This window comes from Halichoeres trimaculatus, unplaced genomic scaffold, assembly GCF_033239565.1.
Source record: "Halichoeres trimaculatus isolate MK-OKI-2021-1 unplaced genomic scaffold, fHalTri1.1 fHalTri1_scaffold_8, whole genome shotgun sequence".
NCBI lineage: Eukaryota > Metazoa > Chordata > Actinopteri > Labriformes > Labridae > Halichoeres > Halichoeres trimaculatus.
This window is the reverse complement of record NW_027437186.1, coordinates 5,794,145-5,810,547: the sequence shown is the minus strand read 5'-3', so window position 1 is coordinate 5,810,547 and position 16,403 is coordinate 5,794,145. Positions and strand designations below refer to the sequence as shown.

At 40.5% G+C, this 16,403-nt stretch overlaps 1 protein-coding gene across 1 annotated transcript in view; it reads right to left on the bottom strand.

The window, feature by feature from the left end:
• col13a1 (collagen, type XIII, alpha 1) overlaps positions 1 to 16,403 on the bottom strand; it is a 170,831-nt gene that overhangs the window by 61,707 nt on the left and 92,721 nt on the right. The window contains exons 4-6 of the mRNA XM_074676290.1: positions 14,971 to 14,997; positions 7,160 to 7,195; positions 5,196 to 5,222 (exon numbers count right to left, since the gene is read on the bottom strand). Of these exons, the coding sequence (XP_074532391.1) occupies positions 5,196 to 5,222; positions 7,160 to 7,195; positions 14,971 to 14,997 (90 nt within the window). The remainder of the gene's footprint in view (positions 1 to 5,195; positions 5,223 to 7,159; positions 7,196 to 14,970; positions 14,998 to 16,403) is intronic.

Here is a 16,403-nt window from a genome sequence, read left to right as displayed (position 1 = left end):
TCCCCACCTGAGGACAAGCTCAGATATCGCCATTTCCATGATAACAAAAGACCAGGGACTGAATAATCAGGTTTGCTTTAAAATTAAAACAAAATATAACTAGCTAGCTGCAATGGCTTATGATAGGGCTAACGTTCTGTTTTTTTCCATATATATGGAGATAAATATGAATAATTTGAAGGGAAATCCACTGGATCCTAGGGATACAGCGAAAACACATTAGAAATAACCAAACTTTGGTGCTGGTAGTATTATTTTAAATTGTAAATAATGAGAAGGCAAATATTTAAAGTGACATGATTTGGAGATGACTCATGAACTCCTCACAGTGCCTTTAACTTTAGCAACAAATTTGTAAACAAACAAAAACAGGCAGCTCTGTCTCAGAGGCCAGGCCTTCTGACTAATGGGTCCCGAGTTTTCGACTGTATGTAAAAATATAAAGGGTCTTCTGACTAACAGGCCTCTTGGTTGTCAAATGGGCCTACTGATTTTCTGACTAACAGGCCTTGTAACTAACAGGCCTCATGACTAACAAGCATTTTAAAACCATGCCTTCAGATTTCCTGACTAACAGGCCTTCTGACTAACAGGCCTTCTGACTAACAAGTATTTAAAACAAAAAACACGTCTTCTAATTCCCTGACTAATGGGCCTTCTGACTAACAGTCCTTCTGACTCAAGGGCTTCTGATTTTTCTGGCTGACGGGCTTTCTGATTCATGGGTCTTCCGATTTTCTGACTGATGGGCCTTCTCACCAGTAGGGATGGGTACTGAATTAGGTACTTTTATAGGTACCGACCGAATTCTGTCAAAAGTACCGGGTACCAATTCACTTAAAACCAAAAGATACCATGTTTAGGTACCTAAATGCATCCTTGTGACTTTGAGGGGACTGGAAGAGTAGGTAATTTTCCATGCTGGACATGAACACAGCATTGCAAGGTTATATATTGAAGAATAAATATGTGAAATTTAAGAAATTTGAGATAGTATTACCACTAACTTTTATTAAATTGACATTTTTTACCACATGAACACACAAAAGTACCGGAAATTGGTACTGTTGAGCACCGATACCGATTGCCAGGTACCGGGCATCGGTACCATATCAATTCAATTGTGAAAGGTACCCATCCCTTCTCACCAGTGGGTCTTTTGACTAACTGGTCCTCATGTGATGCTCACAATCATGTTGGACGATTTAATAATAAAAGTCATTAACTGTCTAAATCTAAAGCTCTCATGGCTCAGGTCCACTGCTACTAGTTGAAATTTTGAACTGTAAAACTCAGATTTTTCCAGATTTAGCAGCACACAGGACTTCACACATTGCTGAAGTAAACAGAATTTAGCCACAGTACATTGCTTTACTCAGCAAACACTGACAGTGACTTATTGAACTTCACATTACAGCTTATAGGTGAATGCCAAAAAGCCTAAAGTTGTTCTAAGACAAAGAGAGACGTAGAGATTCAAAGCTTATGTTCAGCCAAGACGACAAAATACAGTAAGGTGTTTTTTTCCACCCACTTAGTTTGTGCAGCCAGGTAAATTTCTATCTCTGACAAGCTATTGTAAATCTGTCTGAGAAAAGGCAATGACTGATATAGAGTCAAGCAGAACAAAATTAGTTCCACTGACAAAGAGAGTATGTAAAGGGCTCTATCTCTCTTTGTCAGTTTGAAAGCTTGAATTCTACAGTTGAATAGGAGCAACATGATTAAATAACACAAGACATCAGGAAAAAGAGTCAGCCGAGCTGCCCAAAAACACACTTATTCCCACACGGAGAGGGCTTTTTCTGACCACTGCATGGCTGACAGATGACAGACCCAGCTATTTGTCAAAGAAAAGGTCCATTCTAAATATTTCTGAACAAATGTCTACTTTAGGAGGCCAGCGATTTGTTTTTGCACTCTGAGTCTGATGACAGATAAATCACCAAGGGGTCAGGAGGCAGAGGTAATGATGGTTTACATCAGCTGAGGTGGTTTTCACTTCCTTCTTTGGTTTTCTACAGGTTTACTACATCAGACAGGTGAGGATCTGCAGATACACTCAGGCAGAGATTGGATTACTTTGGTCCTGAGAGGTCAAGGTAACAAGGAACAGTTAGAATCACAAGTGAAACCGGGGCACAATCTGAGCAAAACCCACACCCATGAGAGCAGTTTCTGTGGAAAAACACGCAGATCAATCTTTGTAGATCTCATTCCCATCAAGTTTAAGTCTCCTGCTTCTGGTTAGGATTCCTTTAGCAAACTAATCCATCATGTCTCTGCTTTTCCTGCTCAGTTTGCAAGTCTCTTGCCCAAAACACACAGCACCCACAATAGCTCTTTGTTTGAGGAGTTTTGGAAAAGGGAGCTTTGTCTTCAACCCTGATTCACTTGGATTTACTCATCAGGAGACGGCCTCACATGTCTGAGGAAGACGCTGCTTTTTAAGAGATGATCTACAGCCAAAGTCTGCTGTGTGTAAATCCTGGACTCCATCTTCTCTGTCCTGGCAGCTGCTGTGAAAGACCCAGGGCCAAATCTTTATCACTCTGTCACAGTGAGTACCCTGCCTAGAATAAAAAGGAAGTTTGTAGATTATTTTGGATGTAGGTCTGTAGAGGGATCCTGTTAACACCACTAGGATGTCTGCTTCTCCGCTTACTGTCTTGGTGGTCAGATTACTATTTCTGTTCCCTGGTTTGAACAATGTTTGATTTTTAAGACACTTGGCTGACAAATACCTCACCCAGACTGTTCCTACCTCCTGTGTGAAACATTTTTGTTACAGGTAGCACAAATCATGTTTTGATGAGAACAAACCTGTGTTGACCACATCTTGTGGACGCTTCACTTATTTTATGAAGCTAAATCAGCTAAATTTGCTCATGATGTGCTGGAAAAAAAGGCTTTTAACTTTAGCTATAGATTTGTTTAACTAAAATAGTCAGCGCTGTCTCTAACAGGCCTTCTGACTAATGGGTCCTTATTTTTCGAATGTAAGGACATAAAAGGTCTTCTGAGAAATCAGCCTCTTGATTATCTATTCGGCCTTCTGATTTTCTGACTAACAGGCCTTATGACTAACTATCCTTTAAAAAACATGCCTTCTGATTTCCTGACTAATAGGCCTTATGGTTATCTGACTAACAAGCCATTTGACTAACATGCCTTCTGATTTTCTGACTATTGGCTAACTGATTTTCTGACTAACAGACCTTCTAACTAATGGGTATTATCACTAACATGCCTTCTGATTTCTTGACAAATGGGCCTTTTAAATTTCCAAATGATGGGTCTTTTGACTAACAGGTCCTCTGGTTATCTGACAAACAAGCCATTTGACCAACATGCCTTCTGATTTTCTGACTAATAGGCTAACTGATTTTCTGACTAACAGGCCTTCTGACTAATGGGCCTTCTGACTAACAAGCCTTCTGATTTTCTGACTGACAGGCCTTATGAATAACAACCCTTTTAAAAATGTGCCTTCAAAAGTCCTGACTAACGGGCCTTCTGACTTTCTGAATGATGGGTCTTCTGACTAACGGGCCTTCTGGTTATCTGACAAACAAGCCATTTAACTAACATGCCTTCTGATTTTCTGACTAATAGGCTAACTGATTTTCTGACTAACAGACTGTCTGACTAATAGGCCTTCTGACTAACAAGACTTCTGATTTTCTGATTGATGGGCCTTATGAATAACAACCCTTTAAAAACATGCCTTCTGATTTCCTGACTAACAAGCTCCTGACTTCATGAATGATGGGTCTTTTGACTAACAGGCCTTCTGGTTATATGACTAACAAGTCATTTGACTAACATGCCTTCTGATTTTTTGACTAACAGGCCTTCTGACTAATGGGCCTTATGACTAACAACCCTTTTGACTTTCTGAATGATGGGTCTTTTCACTAATGGACCTTCTGGTTATCTGACTATCAATCCATTTGACTAACATGCCTTCTGATTTTCTGACTAATAGGCTAGCTAATTTTTGACTAACAGGCCTTCTGACTAATGGGCCTTCTGACTAACGGGCCTTCTGACTAACGGGCCTTCTGACTAACGGGCCTTCTGATTTCTAACTAATTGGCCTTCTATCAGAGTAACAAACCATACAGATCAAAGTGAATGAGGGGTACGGCCCATCCAGCCACGGTCATTTTACTGTATGAATCTCAGTAGCTCACAGGGTGTTTTTTTTTTTTTTGCCAGAAAAAAACTTTTGCTGGTTTTAAGAAAGAATGAGTACAAGTTACTTTAGTCCCTCCAGGTCTTAAAACATGAAACTTTTTTTTCTTTTTAAATCACAGTCTTTGTGATTTGAAAATTGCATTCTATTAAACTGCGATGTTGATTGTTTGATTAATTGTTCAGCCCTAACCTATACATTTGGTGAACTTAGCTTGAACCCTGCCTAAACCTCAGCAGATATCACTTCAGCTTTGTAGGTGAAGTCCGTTTTATTGATGGGAGTTTAGATTCTGATTCTGATTTATATGCTCCTCCTCTGCTGACATTGGCAGATTAACTGAATGATCACCGTCTCTGTTGACACACTTTTGCAGTTCATAAAGCCGAGTGGGAGAACTCTGAGCCTCCAGTAAAATTTGTCGGACGTGTAACTTCCACCACGAGGCCAATATAAATCTTTCCTGTCCCGGCTGGCAGCTTGTATTTATGCTAACTTCAACATGACAGAGAGCTTGGATTTAACTCTTACACAACACAGCAGTAACAATATTTATTTATATCTCTGTATAACTCCATTCACTCTGAGCTCTCTTTGAGAATCTCCTCATGTACTCTGCTGTGGCCTCTATAAACGTCTCTGCGCCTTCTTTAGGGAGTCTTAAATTGGAACTTTCAGACGGTTAAATGACAAATTGTTACGATTGTGTTTCATGGTGTAGAAGTCCAGGTAATCCAACCAGGGTGGGAAACCGTTAACAAAATGTGACCCTCGTACTTCCAGAAAATACAGAACTGAGTCCATGATGTAAATCACACACTACCTGTACACACTGTACACCGCACAGCATGGAGCATCCAACCACATCGCCACCCACTAAGTCACAATTTAACAAAGACCTAACTGACAGCCTGAGCGTACTTCACACTTCCATCCTACCCTGATCTGATGCAGCAATTCAGCAATTCCTCTCAGTTCCACATGCTCCTAAACTTACCTTATGCCCTGCTTGTCCTTTTAAGCCCTGGGATCAGTCACAGCAGACACAGTCGCATGCAAAGAGGTTTGAAGAGGAGGGAGACAAGAGAAAGAGGAACCAGTGTTAGAGACATGGGATTGGGTCATGCAGCATCCTCAGGACTAGAGACTATGGGGAGGTGGTGAGGAGCTAAGGAGAGTTACTCTGAGTTTATGTTACATGGAACTATGTTCAAGTTTCTTTCAGGGGGTTGCACTACAGGCTGGGTGGGCTGAAAGGACAAAGGCATAAGCTGTCTTTAACTTATCACAGGGAAAGAAACACATTATCGTCATTATATAACATTGACAGGTCTACGGCAGCTGGAAGGTCTCAAATCTTTGGATTCTGTTCTATGTCTTTGAATGTGCTGTAGATCTCAGACCTCTGGGGTTAACGCTGGCTATTTTGCACAAACGCTTTCAAAGCAAAATATAAAATCTGGTGATCCATATTTTAACCCTTGAACACTAACGAAACAAGGCAAAACTTCTCGTTGACATACACTCACTGGCCACTTTATTAGGCACACCTGCCCAACTGCTCATCAACACAAATTTCTAATCAGCCAATCACATGGCAGCAACTTAATGCATTAGGCATGTAGATCAAGACTATCTGCTGCAGTTCAAACCGAGCATCAGAATGGGGAAGACAGGTGATTTAAGGGACTTTGAACATGGCATGGTTGTTGGTGCCAGACAGGTTGGTCTGAGTATTTCAGAAACTGCTGATCTACTGGGATTTTAACCCACAACCATCTCTAGGGTTTACAGAGAATGGTCCCAAAAAGAGAAAATATCCAGTGAGCAGCAGTTCTGTGGGCCAAAATGCCTTGTTGATGCCAGAGATCAGAGAATTATCAGACTGGTTGGAGCTGATAGAAAGACAACAGTTACTCTGAACGCACAACACGTCCAACCTTGAGGCAGATGGGCTACAGCAGCAGAAGACCACACCGGGTGACCCTCCTGTCAGCTAAGAACAGGAAACTGTGGCTACAATTCACACAGCAACACCAAAACTGGACAATAGAAGATTGGGAAAACGTTGCCTGGTCTGATGAGTCTGTATTTCTGCTCCACATTCAGATGGTAGGATCAGAATTTGGCATCAGCAACATGAAAGCATGGATCCATCCTGCCTTGTATCAACGGTTCAGGCTGCTGCTGCTGGTGTAATGGTGTGGGGGATATTTTCTTGGCTCACTTTGGGCCCCTTAGCACCAACTGAGCATGGTTTAAAGTCCACAGCCTACCTGAGTATTGTTGCTGACCATGTCCATCCCTTTATGAGCACAGTGTACCCATCTTCTGATGGCTACTTCCAGCAGGATAACGCTCCATGTCATAAAGCTGGAATCATCTCAGACTGGTTTCTTCAACATGACAATGAGTTCCCTGTACTCAAATGTCCTCCACAGTCCCCAGATCTCAATCCAATAGAGCACCTTTGGGATGTGGAGGAACGGGAGATTCTCATCATGGATGTTCAACCGACAAATCTGCAGCTGCTGTGTGATGCTATCATGTCAATATGGACCAAACTCTCTGAGAATGTTTCCAGTACCTTGTTGAATCTATGCCACCAGGGATTAAGGCAGCTCTGAAGACAAAAGGGGGTCCAACCAGGTACGAGCAAAGTCTACCTAACAAAGTGGCCAGTGAGTGTATATCAAAGTTCAACAATATATGGCTAAGTGAAGTAATGGTTTGTTTACTTTTCCATATTCAATGTCTCATGAAATGAAAGAAAAATAAACAGCTATCATGGCAGACCCAAAAGAAAGGCTCTAAAAATGAGTGACAAATCAAGAGGAAAAAAACAGATTTCTAGGATAAATGGATGTCATACTCCCCTCAGAACTAATATATCACCTTAAAGATTGTCAGTGTCATTATGAATGTATTTGCTACTGCAGTGCTCAAACCCAGGTCACTCACCATTCTCCCAGGAATCCCCATACTGCCTTTGTCACCCTATTGACCAATGCAGATTCAGAGGGAACAATGAGAAGGTTAGACTGAAGTGAAGTCTCAAAGGGAAATGATGGCATGTGGAGTTACAGGCTGATAATCTGAATTTAGTGCACCATGGAGTCATGGAGTCTGCTCTGAATTCAGTTGTTCTAAAACAGAGGAACAACTGGAGTTTTCCCTCACTCTTAATATTGGTCTGTTATAACAAGCAGAGGGGATAGATGATGATATTGCTTACTCTTCAAGTTCAGCTTTTAAAGTCCAAATGCCATGCCATCCCTTTGGGGAAACATAGGTAGAGGTTGGGCTTAGTCAGTTAGTCGTGCAGTGCCCAATGATGAGGATCAAAACAAGCAATCTGTGAGGCTTTGTAAAAACACAGTGCAGACATGTCCAACCTGAGACCTCAGGTGAATTCAAGATGTTATGGAAAGAAATGAAAATTATTACCTCCTTCTAAGAAGTGGAAGGTGGTTCGAACAAAACTTTACTCAGACACAGATCTCACCACAGCGTCCTATTTTTCCAACCTGGTTCCATTCCCACTGTAACGCCTTACTCTAGCTTTTGTATGTCCACATCCAGATCTAAAGGAAACAAAGCTTGACTCACATTATGCCAAGCTGACAAGTTTCCATGGTAGGTCAGACCACTCACTTTGCTTTGAGCTGTTATCTCCAAAATGTTTTTATTTCAGACAATCATTGTTTTAGACAGGGCTGGATAGATCATCTCCACCACCTCCTACTTTAAAACCCACTGACTGTCCAAACCAATGGTTTGAGACAGGGACCTTCTAAAAACCAGTGGCGAACCGTGAGTACTACAGCTGGGCCTTCACCTCAGCCCTCACAGCCCAGAAAAGAAATCATCGCGGAAAAAAGTAGTTGACAAAGAACATTTTCATTGAATAAATAAAATAAAAATAAATAAGAGGCTTTACATAAAACAATGACTAACATTATTAAGTGAGTTTACAAAACTTACTTAAATAACCTAAAATTATGAAGAAAATGTCTTTGGTTTTTCTTTGGTTTGGAAAATGTCTTTGGTTTTTGGTTCTTTGTCAATCTGTGTCATACATAAACTCGTTACTTTTACCCATCGAGAGTCCTGGCAGGCTGCCAACACTCCTGAATATGGAGGGAGTCTCCCATTTTTTAAACCCCTTCTCTGGCTGTTCTCCTGGCTTATGATTTCTCCTAATTGTCCCCCAACTTTAAGTATACTCCTGTAATTGCTAATATTTTTTGAAAGTGAATCAAGTCCCGTACTTGGGCGTTATATCGGAAACTCAAAAACCATCCACCCCCCACTCTTAGTTGGTTTGATCCAAAGACGCTACAGCAGACCTAGAACAGTAGAGAGTTCAGGTGGAGGAGACTGACTGAGCCAGTGGAAGAGAGGAATCATTCAAAACAAATTGTCCCTTACAGTGCCCGTGATAGATGAAGTATTAAGACGTAAGCACTCGCACGAGCGCCACCAGATGCAATTTTTACTCGCACACGCTGAAAAAATGCTAATAAGCTAGCCACAACTTCGCTCTTGTCCTCTGCCATTCCTCTCACCGCTCTCACCGCTCTGCCCACTGTTCGGACTTCACGAAGGCCTATGCTCTTCTGTTTGTGTCCCGCCCCCCAAAAAGTCAAATCGTGATTGGTCAATTTTCCTGTCTCTCTCCAAACCAAAACACATAGCCAGGCCTTCGTGAAGTCCTAACCACTTAACAAGCCAGCAAACCGGGCTCCGATAGAGATAACATGTTTCAGGACAGTAACCCTTTCATTGCTGAAGTGAACTTTGCAGAACACTTAATTTCAAAACTTACATGATGTATTAAATGTACTTTATTCAACTAAATGAGAAATTTTATATATATATATATATATATATATATATATATATATATATATATATATATATATATATAAAGAGAGAGAGAGAGAGAGAGAGAGAGGGAGAGAGAGAGAGAGATGATACGTATATTTTTTGGTCCAGATTTTTTTTAAGGCCTTCTCTGAAGGCCTAGAAGTCCCTGACGGTTCCCCACTGCTAAAAACTGATGATGTTACGTTTGATGTTTGTATTAGGCCTTCAGTACTGTTAGAAGTGTGGCTCCAGTTGTCAGCAATAATACCATTTAAACACCAATCAGAAACAATAACTTAAAATACCACCGAGGACCGATACCACTACCTTTGATCGATAAATTTATTTAGTCATTCTGCCATTAAGTCCAAAATAAAACACAAACAACTCTCTCTGAGTGTATAATTTGTTTTTAAAAAATGTACAAATGTTTACAAACGTTTCAAATTAAACTGTCAGAGTTTTACTTATCTTTTAAATAAACTAAAATGCAAAATAAAAAAGTTTAACTGTTAACTTTCCCTGTTTTTTCACGTTGTCTAAAAAAGACTTTCTTTGTGTACAATTTTTTTTGCCCTGAGTATCGGCTGCTGGTGTCGGCAGCCTTCACAAGTAATGAAACCTTGAAATAAGGCTGGTATCGGCCAATACCCCATACCGGTACTGGTTCTTCTCTATCCCTAATTTTTTCATAAAGTCACTGTGTAGACTACATGAGCCTGAGCATTCAACATAAAAGAGTATAAACTTGATGTGAAATTGAATTAAATCATGTACTTTGGTAATTCCACCAAGGATGGGTACCTTTCACATCTTGTGTACCTTTTTGTGTACCTTTCACAATACAGTACCGATTCCCAGTACTTTGCAATCAGTATCAGTACTCAACAATACCAATTTTTGGTACTTTTGAGTGTTTATATGGTAAAAAAAATATCAATTTGTTTAACGATAAAATGTAAATTCTTTTCAATTTAAGATATTTATTCTTCAGTATGTAACCCTGAAGTGCTGTGTTCATGTCCAGCTTGGAAAATATTCTACTTTTCCACTCCCTCACAGTCAAAAGGATGCGTTTAGGTACCTAAACATGGTACCCTTAGATTTTACGTGAATCGGTACCCAGTACTTTTGACAGAATTCGGTCGGTACGTATAAAAGTGCCTAATTTGGTACCCATCCCTAAATTCCACAAATAATTCTCTATTTCAATATTTGCAAAACCTTCTAAAATATTTTCACAGATTTTAACTATGTCTATTTTACAGTTGTTATATAGTTTGTAACCCCTATGAAACATGTCTGCAGCTTTGTGGAAAATAATCAAGTATTTGTCAAAAACAAAAATTTAAAACCTTTTTTTTTTTTTTTTTTTTAGAGTAAATGCACTTTAAGAAAAACTCTGGACAGGCTGAAATGTACTTTAACAATAGAGACCTTTGCATTTAGGAAGAAAGCTGTCCATTGCAATGACCACTGTGTACCAGAGGGTGAAATGTTACTGTATCATATTAACATATCAATGAAATATTTCAGGTCTAACTTTTGAAATACTGTAGTTGCTTTGGGGTAAATGTTCTATAAACTGTATAAATCTGCTTTTCCCCACACTCTTAAGATTCTCACATTTTATTTGAAATTAGGCTTTCACATATTTAGTCAGTTAAATTCACCCACTCTTAGGGGCTGGTGTTACTGGTTATCCATAGAAAGTTAAATAAAGAGGATTTGCCTTCATCACTGTCTCTAACATTTCAGAGACACTTTAACCGTCTTTTCTTAGCTCTTTGAGACTTGTTCCTGTCCTGGTACAGCTGGCCATTTTTGCAGCTCTGTCCAAGGTCCTGATTTCATTTGAGGCCTTGGGGTGACCACTAATCCTGATGAAATAGTTCCTAACATGATGAGTTACTGTAACCACATCATCAGGGGAGATGGTCAAAGTGTTTTTTAACACCTCGATCAGGTCAATAGTTGTGCTGATCTCCGCAGAAGCCTGAACACTGCTGCACAAGATGACTTCAATAAATCCCTGTCCTCTAAGTGTCCTTAAGGCAGTTTAAATCCATGCTTGCACACACGCAAACACTGAATACTGTCCAGCTTCAAAGTGTAGTGTCTGTCACTCTTACTTGTGGTTTTCAGATTGAGTAGGACCCAGGGAAGTTTGTCCAAAAAGTATTTCTACAGTTCCTTAAAGCTGCAAGTTGGAGGTGTCTCAGGCATATTTACAACTGGAATGAGCCTCTGCTTTACTAAAGACTCCAACCAAACACACACATACACACACACATAGCTCCGTAAAGCAAGCCTGGTGAAAAGGACAGTCATAAAATCATCTTTATCTGTCAGGTAGTTTTGCCGTGGAGCAGATGAAGGCAGGTACCTGGGGTTAGGTTTAATAGGCAAGAGTGAATATTCATTCCTCAAATGTAACAGCCAAGAGATTAAGAGGAGACACTCAGGAATCTGCACACTGTTAGCTTTATTCAACTGCATGTGGAGAAAGGAGAGCTGGGTATATGTGTGTGTGTGTGTGTGTGTGTGTGTGTGTGTGTGTGTGTGTGTGTGTGTGTGTGTGTATGTGAGGTGAGGAGGGAACAATGCATTTAAGACTCATCCATCATATCACCGAGGCCTACCCCCTTTGGTTATAAAAACCTGCAGTGTCACATTCCTGAATAACCACGCTCTATGGAAAACTCAGCTCCCTCCTTTTCATTTTGCACAGGTCCTTTCTCTCAAAACCACAGCCGTCCACCCTCATCCAATCACACCCTGCTCCTGATTCAATTTCCCGCCCCATGACAGCTGTAATCAATCACAAATCCTGGAACAACATCATCCCTGCTTTGACACAAAACGTCAGCTGAACTCCAGGAATGAAAGAAAGCACGGGGCTGTCTCTGCTTCACACTACTCGGTGAACCAGGTTCACTGCTGAGCCTGTCAGGACCAAACAGGGAGTTCTCTGGCTGGGAGTGTGAACCAGGACACGGGTCAGGGATGAGAGGGCCGCCTGCTGTCATGATAGGAACCAGGTGGGTTTGACACGTCGAGACGGCTGGTTCAGCAGTGCGAGATTGTTAGGCTGAACATAAGTGGCAGAGAAAGAAGCAGAATAATTCTACAGGATTATAAAAATCTTGCATTCAGAGAGCAGCAGAGTGTAGAGAAGGTTTTAATTTGAAAAGAGAGGCCATAACACCATCCAGCCAACGGACGCCGTGTTAGAAATCAAAACAAAGCTGTATGCACAACGAACCACTGCTGGACTGACATCTCTGCACTTCTCAACAAAAGACTGATCATTTCAGTTTATTTATTTATTTTTTAATCAGAAGTATCCCCAAAACACACAAAATGCATTCTGACCCAGTGCTACAGAGCAGGTCGTGATGGATTTTGAGTTTCACTTTTGTTTCCCTCCTCCTTGTACTTAGGCTTAATTAGTATTGGGACTGTAGTTGGATGGTTGCTCTTCCTCAACTTTATCAGATGTTTTTTTAATGTGATGCTCTTATTTTAAATGTGACTGACACTGTTTTTTTGGATGAGCTGGATGGTGAAAAACAAATTTCCAAACTATCGGACAATACAGTATCATCTTATCTCTTAAAAGCTCGGTCCTATTGTCCGTGTAACTATCCGCCTCCAAACACACCTTTGAACCCTGCATATTTGCAGTGTGCCTTTACACCGATTCATTCCTGTATATGTGTGAGTCAGATGATTTTCTGTTTTGATAATTTTTTAAATTAAAGCTATATTCACTCTCTAAGCTTTACTGGCAGCATTATCATTGATCCTTTGCTCCGTGAAACAATCAAGGTGCCACTGTCATATTGCACAGTCATAACTCTTAGATAGTGAAATGCAACTTCAGGCCTCAAAGACATGGCAGTCAAAATAGTGGAATCAGATTTGTGGTGTATTTTTATCATTTCAAACAAGGGTTAGCTGAGACTATTTTGTGGATGTTTTGAGCTTAACTTGAGCAAAAGAACCATGTACATTTGGAAGAATGCTGCTGTTTGAGTGTCCCATTCCATTTGGCTCTACACAGTCCTGTGGCTGATGTATCTGTATGTATCTGTGCATGTTAAAGAAAGGGTGTTCAGCCGGGGAAGCATTATGGGTGGGCACAAAGGTCCCAGGCCCGCCCTAAACTTTTCTTATTATTAAATTTTCTTTTTTTTTTTTTTTTTTTTTTTAATATTTCATTGAAAGAGCATTGTAAAATTTTGTCACTTCATGTTTTTTTTGTATTGGCGCAGAGACACCTTTGACTCCGAGTCGCACTCACACTGTCATGATGACATGGCCCTTAACAAGGAGTGTGTTTGCTTTGAAAAATGAATGGAGATCAGATCATCTTTTTAACACTGCTTTTCTCTGTTCAAGACAGCTGTTTACTGGATGCAATGAGGTAAGATGTTTATTAGAGGTCGACCGATATGGTTTTTTTGGGGGCCGATGCCGATGCAGATGCTTTCCAAATTTGGGCAGCCGATGCCGATATGCATAGCCGATTTTTCCAATTTGATATTCAGGCCGATTGTTAAATAAATATATATTTATCACATTTTTGTGAAACAGAGCAATTTCTGAGCAACTTAAAGAAATCTATTACAACAAGTCGTGTCCAGTCCTCTGAACATTTATTCAGCTTTCAAAGCGATGAAATATTTTTGTCTGAGTAAACACACAATGTAACAAGCAGTAGTAAACATTCACACTCTTCTTAAAATGTCAAAAAGAAATGTAAACTTGTTAATATAATTTGAACAAAAGTATGTAATGTATCCAAGTGGTTCCACAAGTTTGAGGTGCTCATCTTTTTTGTGCCTGATCAAAAATTGCGTCATTTTATACAACGGATCAAAAATCGGCTTTTTTAAAAAAATACGGCCGATGGCCGATAGAGACAAATGTCCAAATATCGGCCCGATATATATCGGCCGGCCGATATATCGGTCTACCTCTAGTGTGTATAAAGTTATGTAGCGCTGTTGTTTGAAACTTAACAAGCAAACTTGTCATTTTGTACCGTAGTTTAGTAGCCAGCCACTCAGCAGTCTATGTGCTTTTTTTGGTCTGGGAGGGTTTTTGATTTATTCACACATGTTTACGTCCTGGTCTGTCACAGTCCGGTAAGTGTCCACGGATAATGCAGTCATGAGTATCGAGTGAGAGTTGTGTGTTTACATTGCTCTCTGGGTACACGCCGGATTTCTCCGCTAAAAACGTCTGTACACCTGACCTCTTCTGCCAACTCACTGCTATTTCACAAACCTGGGAGTGGTTTACTATCTGTAAAAGTGATATTTAGTTTAAAAATGTGTTTTTTGGTGGTTAACTCCTCAATGTCAGTTGACAAACCATTATACTCCACAGTGCTTCTGCACCCAAGTTGCGTGCGCAATCGGCGTTTTCGAAACATATAATCCCTTTAATGCAACAAAGTTGCTATGTTGGGAAGAGTACTAGCTTTTTTCTTAAAAAGCACTTTTTGAATAATTTGTTTTTAAAGATTCTATATAAATAAAGTTATTATTGTGTTGTTCTGCGTGAGGTTTTTCCTAGAGATGTAGCCTTACCTGCAAATTCTGCATTTCCATGGATGAAAACAGACAATATTTGGGTTAATGTGTGATGGGAAGGATCTATACTTTGATTTAAGCATCACTCTGTAAAGTGTGTTTTTATACAAATATGTGTTTTGTATTTTCAGTGCATCAAATTAAGCTCCCATCACCACATCAACTATCACTGAAACTTGATCAAATTTCAAATGAGGAGAACAACGTCTGAGTAGAGAGCAGGCAGAGAGATCAACACTGCAGTGGTCACTATCTACTCATGCAAGAACACACAGAGGCACAAGTTACAAGGACAGTTACCGGAAAGCCCGCTCGACCAGGAGGACCCTGAAAAAGGGGTGAGAGAAAATTGGTACCAGAAAGGAGCGAGTACATTTTTACACACAATGAGAGATACTGAAACAAGGCTGGGATCAAATGAACAGGAGAGGGAATGGATTGTAATCTCTGACATGGATAGTACACAGGAAGAACACAGCATGCCTCTTCAGATACATTTTACAGCAGTCAGTGAAGTACATTTCACAAAACACAAACTTTGCTGAACATTAAAGTGACTTCAGTTCTCTACAAAGACTCATGCAAAGGTTTGTTTTGGGAGATCACATGCTGAACGTCTCCTTTTTTAACTTTCAAACAAACCCCATTCAAGCGTTTAACCTACAGTACCTCCCTGATGCGGAAATGACAACATATCAGAATGCGGGCCTCGCTCAGACACAAATCACAAGAGGCCAGGATAGAAGGCCTTTCAGTTAATCACAAGAAGGAGCGCATTGTGGAGAGTCAAGTGTGTTTTGTTTTGGAGGAGAAAGAAAACAACACAGGGGCTCTTGAGGAGAGGATGGAGTGCTAATTAGGAGGAAGTCAAAACAGGAACTCTTGACATTTAACAAAAACCCGCTGAGGCATTGAGGCTTCACAGAGGAGAGTGATAACTGCCGGCTCTTGAATTCTGGCATGTCATCAATATCCCACCACGAGGACTTCAGTGAGAGTGCTGCACTTACCGGAGTGAGTGTGTGTGTGTATATGTGTGTGTGTGTGGGGGTGGAAGTAGAGCCTCTCACATCCGAAACCTTGGATGGAAGATATGTCAAACATTTGTCTAAGCTCTGGCTTAATTGGGTTGATTAGTGTTGAATTATAGCGTGCGTTAAATGCTGCTGTGTTGTGTTTATTCTAAGGAGGGACTTGATTGGTGGATTATGATGAATTGTTGTGGAGGACAGCAGCTGTAGACAGACTGGATGTGTTTAAACCATTTGCTGAATAAATCATGGATGAAAACGCTCAGAGTTTTGAAGCCTCAACCTAACTTTTGGTTGACCAACTAGGAGGCATGTGAGCCAAGTCAGTGGTGCTCCTCATATTGCAAAGTTTGTGAGTTTAATATCTTTAAAATAATGAGCTGTAAAAAAAAGTGTGTGCCGCCAGAGAAACTATCTTTGCACACAACAGGGTGGTCAACAAGTTTATTTTAGCTATTTTAAAGACTGGCTAATCAACAGGTGTGTTTGTGGGTCACAATGCTTCTTCAGCCTCAGGAGGAAACCTGATGAACCACCGTTTGTGACGCTTCTGGTTTCATGTTTAGAGACTGGAGACTGTTTGGTTCAAACATCCTTCAGGCTCTCTGATACCATGGTCTGATGAGGTCTCAAATTCTGGATCTGCTCTTTTCTCAGGAGGCCTGTGGGTAGAAGGTCTGTAGGTCAGAAAGCCCTTTAGCC